This window comes from Sitophilus oryzae, unplaced genomic scaffold, assembly GCF_002938485.1.
Source record: "Sitophilus oryzae breed Bouriz unplaced genomic scaffold, Soryzae_2.0 scaffold_111_pilon_pilon, whole genome shotgun sequence".
Classification (NCBI taxonomy): domain Eukaryota; kingdom Metazoa; phylum Arthropoda; class Insecta; order Coleoptera; family Curculionidae; genus Sitophilus; species Sitophilus oryzae.
Genome location: NW_022145749.1, coordinates 2,372,613 through 2,387,915, shown reverse-complemented (window position 1 = coordinate 2,387,915; position 15,303 = coordinate 2,372,613). Strand labels below are relative to the sequence as shown.

General features: G+C 34.2%; 1 protein-coding gene across 2 annotated transcripts in view; it reads left to right on the top strand.

Annotated features, from left to right (window-relative positions):
• LOC115883833 (cGMP-dependent protein kinase, isozyme 1-like) overlaps window positions 1-15,303 on the top strand; it is a 61,261-nt gene that overhangs the window by 31,897 nt on the left and 14,061 nt on the right. For both annotated transcript variants that reach the window (XM_030902241.1, XM_030902248.1), the window contains exons 3-4: window positions 7,486-7,715; window positions 11,140-11,420. In XM_030902241.1, the coding sequence (XP_030758101.1) occupies window positions 7,486-7,715; window positions 11,140-11,420 (511 nt within the window). The remainder of the gene's footprint in view (window positions 1-7,485; window positions 7,716-11,139; window positions 11,421-15,303) is intronic.

Below are 15,303 nucleotides of genomic sequence, written 5' to 3'. Positions count from 1 at the left end.
TATTACTTTTAAAAAGTGGTAAACTGGTTGTTGAATGTTTAAAAAACTCGTTCCTGTTGATATCCATAATACCGAAATATTAATTTTAGATTATCTAGACATATTAATTAATTCTGTTTTTAATTTTGATTTTAAATCTATTTTTAAAACCATGCATAATTTTTGTAAAGATTTATAAATTCAAGGGTAGAGGAGAAAAATACCGTATTTTTGATTAAAATAAAGTACACAAGCCAAATATATTTGAAGGTGTATAATCCAAATCTGATCTTATTTTAGAGTAAAACCTCTCTTGCATTCGAAAGCAATTGCATTCGAAAGTTAGATTAAATATTTGCTATGCCGGGCAAGAATCCCGTTATTGTCCCTGGTCTAATTTACCACAAGTCATCATACTTTGGGACCTTCTTTTCTAATTGCAAAACAACCAGCGAAAAGGTCCAAGATAAAACAACCTCAAAATTCATCGGAAGCGTTAGAACTCCTACCAGGAGACCAGAATTCCTAAAATAGAAAATTGTCATTAAACGCTGCAAAATACATGGACTTACTTTATTTCACCAAATTTACAATACAATAGAGATCGCTTGTCCTCTGTGTTTCCTTGAAGCGGCCAATAGATTATCAAACTGCGCAACAAATTGCGCAACACAGGCTGTTGCGCCGAGTTGCCAATGTATGGTTTAACGTTTGATGCGTTGCGCAATTGTTTGATAAGTTTCAAGAATGTATGAATTCTTTTGTGCAACAGGCGTTTGCGCGTTTGTATGTGTTGCGCTTCGTTGTGCAATATTTTAGTTCTTGTAGTTCTTTCATCCAAATTCTTTGTTTTCTTTTTCGTTTTTTGGTATCATTGACACCATCAATTTATATCTCCGAAACTAAAGTTCCAAAAAAATTCGTAATATATCTAGAAATTCATTTACCCACTAGAAGTTATAAAAAGCATTTTTGGTAAACTCTGTCTCTAATAGTTTCTGAAAAATAAAATTAGTTTTTTTAAAAAGGTCCGATTAAATTTATATCTCCGAAACTAAAGTTCCAAAAAAATTCGTAATATATCTAGAAATTCATTTACCCACTAGTTATAAAAAGCATTTTTGGTAAACTCTGTCCCTAATAGTTTCTGAAAAATAAAATTAATTTTTTAAAAAGGTCCGATTAAATTTATATCTACGAAACTAAAGTTCCAAAAAAATTCGTAATATATCTAGAAATTCATTTACCCACTAGTAGTTATAAAAAGCATTTTTGGTAAACTCTGTCTCTAATAGTTTCTGAAAAATAAAATTAATTTTTTTAAAAAGGTCCGATTAAATTTATATCTCCGAAACTAAAGTTCCAAAAAAAATCGTAATATATCTAGAAATTCATTTACCCACTAGTTATAAAAAGCATTTTTGGTAAACTCTGTCCCTAATAGTTTCTGAAAAATAAAATTATTTTTTTTTAAAAATATCCGATTAAATGTATATCTCCGAAACTAAAGTTCCAAAAAAATTCGTAATATATCTAGAAATTCATTTACCCGCTAGTAGTAATAAAAAGCATTTTTGGTAAACTCTGTCTCTAATAGTTTCTGAAATATAAAATTAATTTTTTTAAAAAGGTCCGATTAAATTTATATCTCCGAAACTAAAGTTCCAAAAAAATTCGTAATATATCTAGAAATTCATTTACCCACTAGTAGTTATAAAAAGCATTGAGGTATATACGGTAATAATTGACGCAATGGCAATTGAGGACATGATTGTTTCTCAAACGATGCACAACTTTTAATAAAAAATTGATCAAAATTTTACTAAGTGCATGGGTGATGCAGTTGTGCAAGGGAACGTTGCGCATCGCTTTGTTGCGCAACTTGCTTGATAATGTATGAACTGCTGAATCAGTTGTGCTACGCAACGTTGTGCATCGCTTTGTTGCGCAATTTGTTTGATAATGTATGGGCCGCTTGATCTTGATCTAGTAGAGTTTTAGTATTTCTATAATAAGGGAAACTCTATATATTTTTTATCCTTGCGCAGTATTTAATGTCTGTTGTCTGTATTGACAGACTTATGTGCAATATTTTTGAAATTGTACTCATACTGTTTATGCGTGCCATAAAAACCTTTTAGCTGGAAATAACCTTAATTAAATAAAAAATTAATTAAAAAATAAGTTCTTTTCATTTTCTGGTCCTAAATATGTTAACGCCATTACAGATAACTTGATTACATAATACCGTAACTATAACTTAACATATGGTATACTATAACTTAAATAACTTTCTTCTAATTTTTTGACTTGATAATGAAAATAGTTTCATCATCAACATATTCTGCTTTATCTATCCTTAGTTCAGTGATTTTTCCCTTGCATATTATTCTATTCAAGGGACTGTGTTGTTTGCTGTTTGATGTAATTCTGTTCCAGACTCTTTACTAATATTGTGATAAAATAATGTCGTAATTGTTTTCTCACACTTTAGATAAAAGCTCTTATATTACTAAATGTTTTTATTCCTTCTTGTACAACACTATAGGACTTACAGATAATAAAATAAAAAACTGAAAATGCATAAAGCTTCATTTTTATTGTCCTCTTTCATTTTATTTTCTAATAATATTTCAATGGATTAACCTGAAGATCAAAACCCACTGATAAAAAATGGATTGTAATTCTAGCAATTTTTAACGGAATAAAAGTTGTCGCTTAGCTGCTGGGCGATAAGTATTTTAATTTCCGCTCCTTGATTTCAATGGAGCAGCGTTTGCCGTTTATTGTCCTGCTAAATATACTGATATTTCCTTCCTTAGTCCACCCGTATCTGAATAAGGGAGAAACGAGGCTACAATGGCGAGGAAAGCTACAGATAGTTCTGACAGATATGGTTTAAATCAAATATAGGAATAATATATATAAGATTCCTTTCTTATATATATTATTGAACTAACTTCTATAATGAACATTAAATATTCGTTCTATTGATTGTCATAGTGTCACAGTTTTAGTTACCATACTCCTCCGAAAGGGCTTAACCGATTTTCATTAAATTTAAAATTTAATATAAAAATTTTTCATCAAATTTTTATTTTATGGACAAAATTTTTGTGTGGCATTAAAAAACAACTCTAAATTTTCACCCTTCTACTATCAATCCTTATTTTTTTAATAACAATAGTCTCTACTTATCCCGATCGTCCGTATAACTTTATAGGTTAACTTCCATTCATGTTCTTGTCCCATAATGTCCAAGGCAAAGTTCTCCAAAGTAAACTGCCAATTCTTTCTGATATCTCTCTCTTGTGCCTTGCCATTTAGGACAAGCAAAGAATGTGAGTTCCGCATTATCTATTGCTTCATAGTATCAACAAATCTTCGTATTTGATCTTTTTCTTTTATAGAAGAATGCGCTGAAGCAGCTGTGCCCTGAGAGGGCCTTGGTGAAGTAGTAGTCGACCTCCCCGTAGCGCCTATTCTGCCAGTTGCAATTAAATGTTCATGATGATCCTATATCTCCAACCATCGGCCTTGGGTACTAGTCCTCCAGTGCTCCTGCCAATTGACCATTAGTGAATTTCGCGCCGGCGCCGTGTCTCTCTCCTATCCGTTGTGTATGTTGGCTCTTTCATTGATGAGAAGGTCTATGGGTATGATGATAAGAAGGTCTATGGGTGGTGTTGTAGCTATTACTCCGACTGCTTCAGGCTGAGATTGTTTTGTACACGTAGATTTATTCTAATGCATATTAGTCTACGAACTCTAGTGAGTTTGCTGGTAAGTATCTTATTATTTGTTGCGTTATTCCGCACTGGTGCAGCATAGAGTACCTGGGATTGCATTACACATGCCAGTGCTTTCCTTTTAGATTAGCTTGGATCGGCTATATATGGCATAAGTCTGGAAAGGGTTTTCTCCGCTTTTTCTATGGTGCGATGTACGTGTATGGAGGAGGTGAGCTTGTTGTCCAGCCACACCTTGAGATATCTCAATGATCTATCAGGTACAATTCGTGTTCGAAGCAGGTTAAAATGCACTTGTTTCAAGTTAGTCCTTTTAGTTGGGAAGACCGCTTCTGTTTTTTTTTCTGGTGCGAGTCTGAGATCCAGTTTACGACCATCATTAGACCCAGATTACCTTTTTCCATGAGCCAGTCCTCACTCCTATCAACTGCTACCATTGCTATATTGTCTTCAAATCCAATTAACGTTACGTTCTTTGGCATTTCCGTCCTCAATAGATCGTCATATAAGAGTCATATAAGAATGTCCATACTAGGATAACTAAAGATGTTATTATTGTTTTCTCTAAAAACGGCTTCTTTAAATTTACGCTTTTTCCAATTAGGTTCCCTGTGGACAACCTGGAGTTCCAACCACTTTATGCTCGAATGTTTGTTTACATCTGAGTCTAGAAACAATAAATGTTAAATTATGAGGCAAAATTGGAGACCGTTTGTTTAGTATTTCACTGTCTTTATTTTTACTGTATTATACAGCTAGGAAGTTTTCGATATCAAGAAGAAACTAAAGATTTACATCCTAAGACCCTGAGAGCTATTTAAAGGGTTTAGTCTCCAAGTTGCTAAACTTTTTGAAAATAGTAATTGGACTGGAGAATGAACCTAAGGATCACAAGAGGACCACAATAGATCTAGAAAGGTCGCAATGGATCAAGCTGATGGCTACCTCAAATAAAATAATATTATATATACAATAGTATATAATCGAATACCTTAAAGGTAAGTCAGTCGAAAGTGCTCTGCATTCGGTAGTAGAGACAATTGAAAAATCCCTCAGGGATAAGGAATACACATTAGTGGCTTTCTTAGACATAGAGGGTGCTTTCAATAATGTAAAGGCAGAGGCTATCAAAAAAGCCATGGAGGAACTAAAGGTAGAGCAGTTAACCATCAACTGGGTGTTAGAAATGCTAGAGAACAGGACTATTACATCGGAGATGGAAAACAGCTCAGCCAAAAAGTGTGCAATAAGAGGAACGCTACAAGGAGGGGTATTAGCACCTCAGCTGTGGCTGATTGTAATGAACCCGATCCTGACCTCTCTGACAATGAAGGGAATTAGGATAAAGGTATATGCAGTCTACGTGGTAATATTAATCGTTGGCAAAGACTTGCAGACGATCAGTGACATCATGGAATCTGCTCTGAAGAAGCTAACGGAATGGGCAATAAGGAATGGTTTGGGCATCAACCCAGACAAAACCGAACTCAAGTTCACGCTACCAAAGCTGGAAGAGAAGACATTTTTTGTACTTGCTAAGCAGACAAAATATTTAGGAATCATTCTGGGCTCGAAGCTTTCCTGGAAAAGGAACACGGAGGAAAGGATGATAAAGGGAATAAATGCATTCTATGCATGTAAAAAACTATTTGGAAAGAGATGGGGTCTGCAACCGTACATTATATACTGGACATACACTGCTATAGTTAGACCAATCATCACTTATGGAGCACTAGTATGGTGGGAAGCGGTACTTAAAGAGACTAATAGAAAAAGCCTCACAAAAAATCGCCTCAATCGACTGGCTCGTGAAGGATCTGGCCGGTAAGGGTGCCCTAAGATTAACAGAATCCAATCTGTGGAACCAGACCAACTACGGTCACTCGAGGATATTGCCAATGATAGGGAAAATCATGGTGAACACGAGTCCACATCTACTAGACCAGGAAACGGACTATATGCTCACCAAACATGATTTTGGAGAAAAGATAAGGATTCGCATCCCGACAAGAGAAGAATAAGAAAGCAACCGAGTAATGAACACTCAAGAGATAGCAGTCTACACAGATGCTTCCGCAACTTCAGGAGGCACAGGTATAGGCATCTTCTCAGAGGAACTAGACATCCAACGATCTTTAAGTCTATCGGATGGCTGTAATGTTCTACAAGCGGAGGTTTACGCCATAAAGGAAGCGGCTAGTTGTACACAAGAGAAAATTGCTGATAGACCAATAGGGGATATAGTGATATACTCTGACAGCTTGGCCGCTTTAAGAAGCATCACCATGCAATCAGTGAGATCGAAAACTGTGATGGAATGCCGAAAAACACTGTCCTGGCTCCGTCATGGCGGGGCTACTCTGTGCTGGGTGCCAGGCCACAGCAATGTGGTGGGCAATCAGGAAGCAGACAGACTCGCCAAATACGGGGCCAGGGGAGAGGCTGTGGCAGATGACTCACTACTTGTGACGATCAACACACTGAAGGAAGCTATAGGAACTGCCATCAAGGCCAAGCAGCAAAAGACGTGGCAACACCGTGACGACTGCGCTACAGCTCGAAGACTATGGCCAATGGTAGATAGCAAAAAGACAAAACAACTATTATATCACTAAAAGGATCTAGTACGCATGTCCCACGAGGGTAAACCTGGTGAGCTGGAAAGTTTCCAACGACGACTACTGCAGAGAATGCGGAGGGACTAGAGGAAGCAGCAGAAGCCAAAATCAACGACATCGGGAACTTTGCAAAGGACTGGAAGTGTTTTAACAGGGGTATCGCACTGGGCCCAAGGCCTCCGAGTGAGGGATCAAACATGATCCCAAACCCCAGCAACCTAACCGAACCTGACCTATAATCTAATATTTTTAAACTCTGCGATTAAGGGTTGTAAAATATGTAAATATAATTTGCTAAAACTTAACTAACCCTAATACTACATAAAATTATTATTATCAACTAACTTAATTTCTACAAATGTGAACATATTTGCATCACACAACAGCAGGAAACTTTTATTTGCGTCATGAAAGGTTATGTTATGTATATAACAAATCTTATCACCTGTGATTTATTAATCTACGAGTACATAATTACAGATATATTTAGCTTGTACGAATTTTATTAACAAAAATACAATTATGTTCTATAAATAGCAGTGCAATTAAAGACACATTATGATTAACATTTTTTTGCTGATATAAAAATAATTTTGACAGGGAACATATTAATAATGGAGCAAAAATCATATTGTGGTCTCTCACACAATACCCAACCAATACTTAACTATGTTAAAAGTTTTTGAGGATATTATTTAAATAGGACACCTTTTTTCTAGCAAAGTTTAACAGTGGCTACGAAATTGCTTATATTATCTCCTAGCCACTTGTATAGTTTTTGTATTTTGAACACTATATTGAATTTCAAACAAATTTTGTGTTAAGTCAAATATGCCGTTTTAAATGCAGAGTATCCTAAAATACCAGATCATATATTTTTTGTCAATTTGTTTTAATTTTTATATACTATACAGGATACTCATAATAATATGCTAAAAATTACATTCCAACAAATTACAAAAACACTGGATTACTTTAATTACAAATTATAACTTCCATTTCTTTTTAAATTATTTTTATCACTTATATAAAAATATAATTAATTATTATACTAATTTATTAATATTGCATTACTACAGTTTATATACCCCGTGCTTTATTTTATATTAACAAGTATCTATAAATTAATATTGTTTTAGAGCGTATTGGAACAAACAACACCATGTCACGTAGAAGAAGATATTTTAACAAGTATCCAAGAAGAATATACGATGGCTAACAGTGTCCCTCAGCTGCAAAATGGGCACACTCATGTACACCCTCACACCGACAATGCCCATCATAAGAAACAGGGTGTATCAGCAGAGTCCAGTGAAAAAACTTTAAATGCCAGCGATATCACTATTACAAAATATGAGAAAGATTTCAGGTTAGTCAATTTTGTAGTATTTGAGTTGTATTCAAGTCTAAAAGATGATAGATTTCCATGACAATATTTTTCTGTTAATCTTCAGAAGTAGTAAACCAGAGTTGTATACCAATTATATATTATAGCTCTAAAAGCCTAAAAGGCTCATGGCTTGATTGGTTATATTTCTCCATTTGTTTCTGTCTTTCGCCTTTATTCTCCACCCAGCCACTCTCTTATACTTCTCAAGTCCTCTTCTACATAATTTTTCCATCTGATTCTCGGTCTACCCCTCCTTCTCTTTTCACCTATTTCACGTTTCATTATCATACTAGGAGTTCTTGCTTCAGCCATTCTTTCAATATATCCCAGCCATCTCAGTCTTTGTGCTCTTGCTACTCCCGTTATACTCGGTGCCCGATGTAGTTGCTTTAATTCTTCATTTGTTTTTCTGGTCCATATGTTGTCTATCTTCTTTCCTCCAAAAATCTTCCTCAGTATTTTTCTTTCCCAAATCTCTAACCTTGAACTTTCCGTTGCATTGAACATCCACGTTTCACATGTATACAGCACTATTGGTCGTATCATTGTTTGGTACATTCTGATTTTTAAACTTCTAGAAATTCTTACTCTTAATAATTTTCTGTAGTGCACTGACACATCTATTTCCTGCCATTACTCTTGCCATATTTTCTTGAGTTACATTTGGATTCCTTAGAAATACGGCTCCTAGATATGACAGTGAATGTATCTACTTCCTCAAACTTGTATCGTTTACCTCTCTCAGAATTCACTTGTAGACATCTTCCCTTCTAAAAATCACTATCTGACAAGTCCATAAATTTCGTTTTCTTCTCATTAAACACTAAGCCTACTTTTTGCGCTTGATTTTCTAGTCTTTTAGTCACCGATATCAGCTCTTTCCGATCTCTTGCTAAGATAACTAAATCATCAACAAAGGCTAAGCATTGGTGTATTTTTGTATACAGAAGGCTCTCTATGTTGATTCCCGCATTTTTTTATAATATGTATACCAATTACCTTATTATTATACTCCCTACATTATCAAGTATACACTGCTTTTATTTTAACTGTGAACATAGGCGGTCAATCACTGTAATTTGTAAATCACTCTCCTGTTGTGAGTCCATAACCAACCTTTTATCATCCATCGATGAAATACCGACAGGTAATACTGTTTTTCACCGAAAAATTAATAGACATGAAATAAAACACAAAATTTTTTTTTCGTTGAAACTTAGGATTTTTGGAATTTTTTTAGCTAGATCTATTTTTAGCTAAATAAAAAATATATTTTACAACAAAAATATCTTTTTGTTGTGTGAATATTGGTTGCATACCACTCAAATCCAATGCATTGGAACAGTCAATTTAAAAATGAAAATACTTAACAAAATAGCATTGCACTCTGTTAAGCCCTATGTTCACAGTTAAAATAAAAGCACGGTATGTATTCATCTACTACTTCCAACATTTATTGTACAGGGTGGGTCCTTGGACACTTTTAAAGTGAAACATCCTTTTCTATAGGAGATAGACGAAAAATAATATCGGTGTCTGTAGCTCAATTTTTATCAAAAACATGATCGTGAAAACCGCATCTGTTATGTAATGATATCTGTTATCGTTTATGAGTTACGGGGCGTTTTTCAAAAATGTGTATTTTTAACAAATCGTTGTAACTTTTTTGCTATGGAAAATTTTGTATTTTTATGAAAACATTTCCAAAGCACCTTTTTACGTAGAATTTAATGGTTTAAGTATAATTTTTTTAAAATTAAAAATTTAAGAATTATCAACAGAAAATTTGATTTTTTATATGGAACAACCTGTATATTTTTAATTCATTGAAAATAATTTAAAATTACCTTTCCAAAAATATAACATACTTGATATTTTGCTCGATTCCTGTTCGAGATATAGAGTTTTTAAAAATTCACCCACTTTGAACAAGTAGGCTTTGAACCGCGGCTGTAATGCAAGAAACATGTAGCTTTGAGCAGCGATTAAAACGAAAATAATATTTACAATGAGAGATTTAGAATTTTATAACAATTTAAACTATATTTAACAACATCAACACATTTAAAATATATCTAATAACAATAAAAATTAATAGCAAACCAAGACGAAAGAATTCCGCGAGAAGATTTCTTGTTGGGGGTGAAAGATTCCCTCACATAACCGCTAAGTACTTCTAATTCTTGTCTATATTATACGGGCAATTTAAAAATAAGAACCTTTATTCTCCCGCAAAGACAAAAATCCATATGCACTAAGACCGGCGGCCTCGATGACCAACGGCTGGGATCTTGGTTAGCTAATCATCAATTATTCTCGAAATTGGCTGCAATAGTTAGCTGATAGTTAGGGGTCCAAAGCCTACTACTTAAAAGTAGCGAACTTTTAAAAATGCTGTATTTCGTTGGTGATTATAACAAAATATCTGCTATAAAAGTGTGCTATATTTTTGGAAAGGTAATTTTATGTTCTTTTCGTTCAATTAAAAATATACAGGGCGTCCCAAATAAAAGATCAATTTTTCTGTTGATAACTCTTAAATTATTAATTTTAAAAAAATTATACTTAAACCATTAAATTCTACGTAAAAAAGTACTTTGGAAATGTTTTCATAAAAATAGAAAATTTTCCATAGCAAAAGAGTTACAGCAATTTGTTAAAAATGCACATTTTTGAAAAACACCCCGTAACTCCGAAACGGTAACAGATATCGATGTGCGGTTTTCACCATCATGTTTTTGATAAAAATTGAACTCCAGACACCCATATTAGTTTTCGTCTATCTCCTATAGAAAAGGGTGTTTCCCTTTAAAAGCGTCGAATTTGACCCACCCTATACATGACGGTCGATTTAATAGATTCATCAACTTGACTATAAGCTCATTTATGTGTTTTCTCCAGGGTTGTAGAGATCCATTAGAACATTATATCCTTTATACCTTTGTTTTTCCAATCTATATATTATTCTACAATGTTGTGAAAACTTTTTGGGGAAATTAAATATCCCTGGAATTTTTTAAAGGTCTGGATATAGGTACTTGGATTTAAGAAAAACTGCATGTATTTTAAATTAAAACTGAACAGGTAACAATGCAAAACCAGACAAATGTCAAAAAATCTTAAATTGTGTCGACCTATGATTTTATCATTGTCAAATGTAATTTGTTCTGCTGCTTACACTACTAAAGTTGTAGTTCCTACGGCTAGTGTCTTCGAAATGCATTTTGTAATTTAAAAGCTGTTCGAATTTGGCAAAAGCCGTAATGTATATAAAATACAATTTGATGATAATAGGTTGACAACTTAAGGTATCTGGGTATTTACCTGGTTTTGCATTGTTACCTGTACAATTTCGATTCTAAAATAGATGCCTCAAATTACCTCAAATCTATTTAAAATTTAGATCAAAGCAGCTCATCAAAGATGCGCTAATGGACAATGCGTTCCTAAAAAATCTGGATACGTCACAAATAAGGGAAATAGTTGATTCGATGGTGCCAAAAGACTTTTCCGCTGGTTCCTATGTTTTGAAGCAAGGCCATGCAGGTGTGCATTTGTTCGTGTCTGCCGACGGAGAATTTGAGGTGATTCAAGACGACAAAATCCTGGGGCATATGGGACCAGGCAAAGCTTTTGGAGAATTGGCAATATTGTATAACTGTACTAGGACCGCTTCTATTAAAGGTAGGTAATGTTAACGATCTATAATTTAGAACTAGATTGTAGATATTCTATATAAAAATAAAATTACCTATTTCCAGTAATAGTAGTCTCATACCAAAGTTTATGGTATGAATGGTTATCGTCTCGGCACACTCGATGATGAGGTGTTATCACCGGCAAGATCGGTGCCGGAGTCGGCGCTGGCTTTGCACTCCTTCCGACAGTTCTATTTAATTCTATTGTATTTGCCAGTCCCCGGCTAATTTACCGGATCGGAGTATATGTGAAGGACCTAATTTATTTATATTGCAATCGATTTCAGGTGCGGCACAGGCACCGATATTACCGGCGTGTGTGAATGCGCTCTTATGGTGTTTCTAGAGGTGGGCAAAGATTGAACGAGTCGTTCATTTGAACGAATATTAAAAATAAATATTGAGATTCAATTCATTGTTTGCAATACGGTTCGTTCAATTGAATCGTGGCCAGCGCGGATCCATAAGATTTGAACGATGAGCCGTAAAAAAGAATCGTGAGAATTGAATCGGATCACAATGCGATCATTGGTTCAAAGTGTCGTGAGAATTGATTCATTGCTTACAATACGGTTCGTTCAATTGAATCGCGGCCAGCACGTATCGACAAGATTTGAAGGATGAGCCGTAAAAAAGAATCGTGAGAATTGAATCGGATCACAATGCGATCGTTGGTTCAAAGAGTCATGAGAATTGATTCATTGCTTACAATACGGTTCGTTCAATTGAATCGCGGCCAGCACGTATCCATAAGATTTGAACGATGGGTCGTAAAAAAGAATCCTGAGAATTGAATCGAGTCACAATGCGATCGTTGGTTCAAAGTGTCGTGAGAATTGATTCATTGCTTACAATACGGTTCGTTCAATTGAATCGTGGCAGGCACGGATCCATAAGATTTGAACTATGAGCCGTAAAAAAGAATCGTAAGAATTGAATTGGATCACAATGTGATCGTTCGTTTCTACGCCGCGACGTAAAAGAGTCAGGCAGCAATATTTAGACTTGAACAAAATCCCTAAACAAATATCATGGGTATAAAATGCAAACGATAAGAAAGTTATTTACAAGAAAAAAACTTATTAATACTGTGCTTAGTACGGGAGTATCTGTAATGTATTTAATTTTCACGTTAATATTTTTGTTAAAATAATGATATTACCGACTATAAACCATTAAATGTCGGACTAAAACTCGAAATCGTGTTTTTATGCAAGTCCAAATAAATGTTATTGGCCTCTGCTCAATATGAAACTCAATAAATCTGCTACAATATCAAGGATTGATAATTTAATATTACTGTTAAAATAATCAGTCCAATTACGCTAGTGTCATAAACTGTTGAAAAACAAATGAAAGAACTCTATATTTCTTTTTCTGGTCCCTTAAGTAATTTTCCGACCAAATTATCGCCGGTAGTGCCAGTTACGATTCTTGTTTTTATGAAACGAAAATTGTGCTTGTGCATGAACGAATCGTAGGAGTCGATTCAATATGAGAAATTAAATTGTGATTCGATTTACTAAAAAGAATCGTAATGCCCATCACTAGGTGTTTCCGCATTTTCCCAATAAAACCTGCATTCGCCGTTTTTTGTTTTAACGGGACAGTTTTCTTTTAGCGGGACATTTTTCTCGGCCGGAAATATTCTCGTCTTTTTCAAGGCTGCAATACAGAGAAAAAAACCTACTTAGACTATAAAATTTAAACAGCCTCGGCACTATCCCCGAAATGTTTTACAAAGTAGTTCTGGAAATATTTCGTGAAACATTTCGCAAAACATTTCTGGAAATACTTTCAGAAGTAAACTCAAATATAAGCCCGTGTTATAAAAATTAGTTTCCTGAAATAAGTCGAGACGCGCCGTGATTGGTGGTTTGTTTTTTATTGTACGACAATTTAAAATATCAAATTACCAATATAATAATCAAAGATATATTTTTGGGTACATAATATTATAAAGTGATTTGCACAAATTTCAAATACAGGATTTTAGAATTTTATTACCATTATTTTATGTTCAGATATTCACATAATCATTTATTAAAATAATCTAGTAAAATATATAGTGTTGGCAACACTGTATAACTTTGATAGGAATATAAAAAAAGATAATAATTTTTTAAATAGCGCCACTTTTTCCTTGCTTGTATGACCTTTCATAATTTCATTTATCGTTCGAAATAGATAAACAAAAGTATGTCGGCAGTTTTCTTTTATAGTTAAAATTATTAAAAATTACTAATTCTAAATTATCGCTAAGAAAGTTATTACCATTTTATTAAATTAAGTTTTTTCGTTAACAAAATATTGTTAAAAAGATAGCATCCATTCAAGATCCATTCAACGTGGTTAGCGAAACGCCCGTCCAGAGTTTAAGAGTGTTGTGTCTATTGTGGTGAATTAGTTTTTAATTTTGCTATCTGTAATTAGCTGAATTTATTATATTATATTAAATAATTTCATGTATCATAAATACGGTTTGTATGTTTGTTGAAAACTAAATTTTATTTATTGAATGTTTAATTACATTTTTTGTCTATGTCTACAAAGATTTAATCTAACATTTTTTACTTCCTAAGATTTATTAAACCTTTCCAGTGTCATAAATTACAATGATTTTATGACATGACTTTTGTGAGGTCATACCATTAACCTTCCTACTAAAAATAAAAATTATTATTGTTCTACAGGATGAGTCTTAAATAAGTGCAAATATTTTCAGGGCTGGTAGCTCTCCATAACAGAAACATATTTTACATCGCCGTTTTCATGTAAGTCGAAAATAACCGAGTTACTTTGAAAAATTCCAAAAAAAAAATTTTTTTGCTTAAATTTTCAGAACCACTGAATCTTCTCTGGGGTTTCTTTCTTGTAAATTTAATCTACTACCTATGTTGCCATATTATCAAGAAATTATGTTTTTTAACTGAAAACTAAAAAAAATCCAAAAAAAAATTCAAAATATTCCAAATTTTCAATGTTTTTTTTTCGCGAATAAAACGTCATAATCGTGTTTCTGTAATCAAAATATACTACCCCTAAAAATGTTTGCACTTATTTAAGGCTCGCCAAAAATGACAGTAATCTTCGTTTCTAAGCTAACTCTAACACCATTTTTTTCGCCACATTATATAATCCTAGTTCTCTATAGTTGTATTTGAAATTCGTTAGGCGCGATTCTCACTATAACGTACAACGTACCGCCACCGTAACATCGAGCACCACTCATACATATAATAACATATTCACGCTTACAACACACCGTAACGTCGCTGTCGCGTCGCGCGTCGTGGCAACGTCCATCTCCCATTTACTTCATGTTTTAGGCTAAGCGCAAATTGAGTCGCGTGTATCGCGTGTGACATGACCAGGCACGACGCGAGTTTTTGTAAATAACAGAAATAAATGGGACAGCGCCAACGCGACCCGCGTGCCTCGCGTTCGCGTGCCTTAATTTTGATTATTATGAATACAGTAAAATTTCCACTTCGGCATCATCCGACGGACATCATCATTGCGGACCACCAAGAAGCGCTAGTGCCGCGCCTCTTCATGTCGGTCGCATCGTCATGTCAGGTCATGTCACACGCGACTCAATTTGCGCCTAGCCTTATGTCAAGCTCGACGACGCGACGTGACGGTGACAGTACGTTACAGTGAGAATCGCGTCTTACCCGGTTTTTCAAGTCATGGATTGAATTACACTAGAATTCACTATAAATAAGTACTGTAGAGTCAATTTGTGTAAGTTATTTATTGTGGGGCAAATTTTCAAACCTTTAAAGAATTATTTATCGGTTATTTATTTATAAATCGATAAATATAAACATTACTCTTTTTTTTGAGTCTTTATATTTATTGATGTC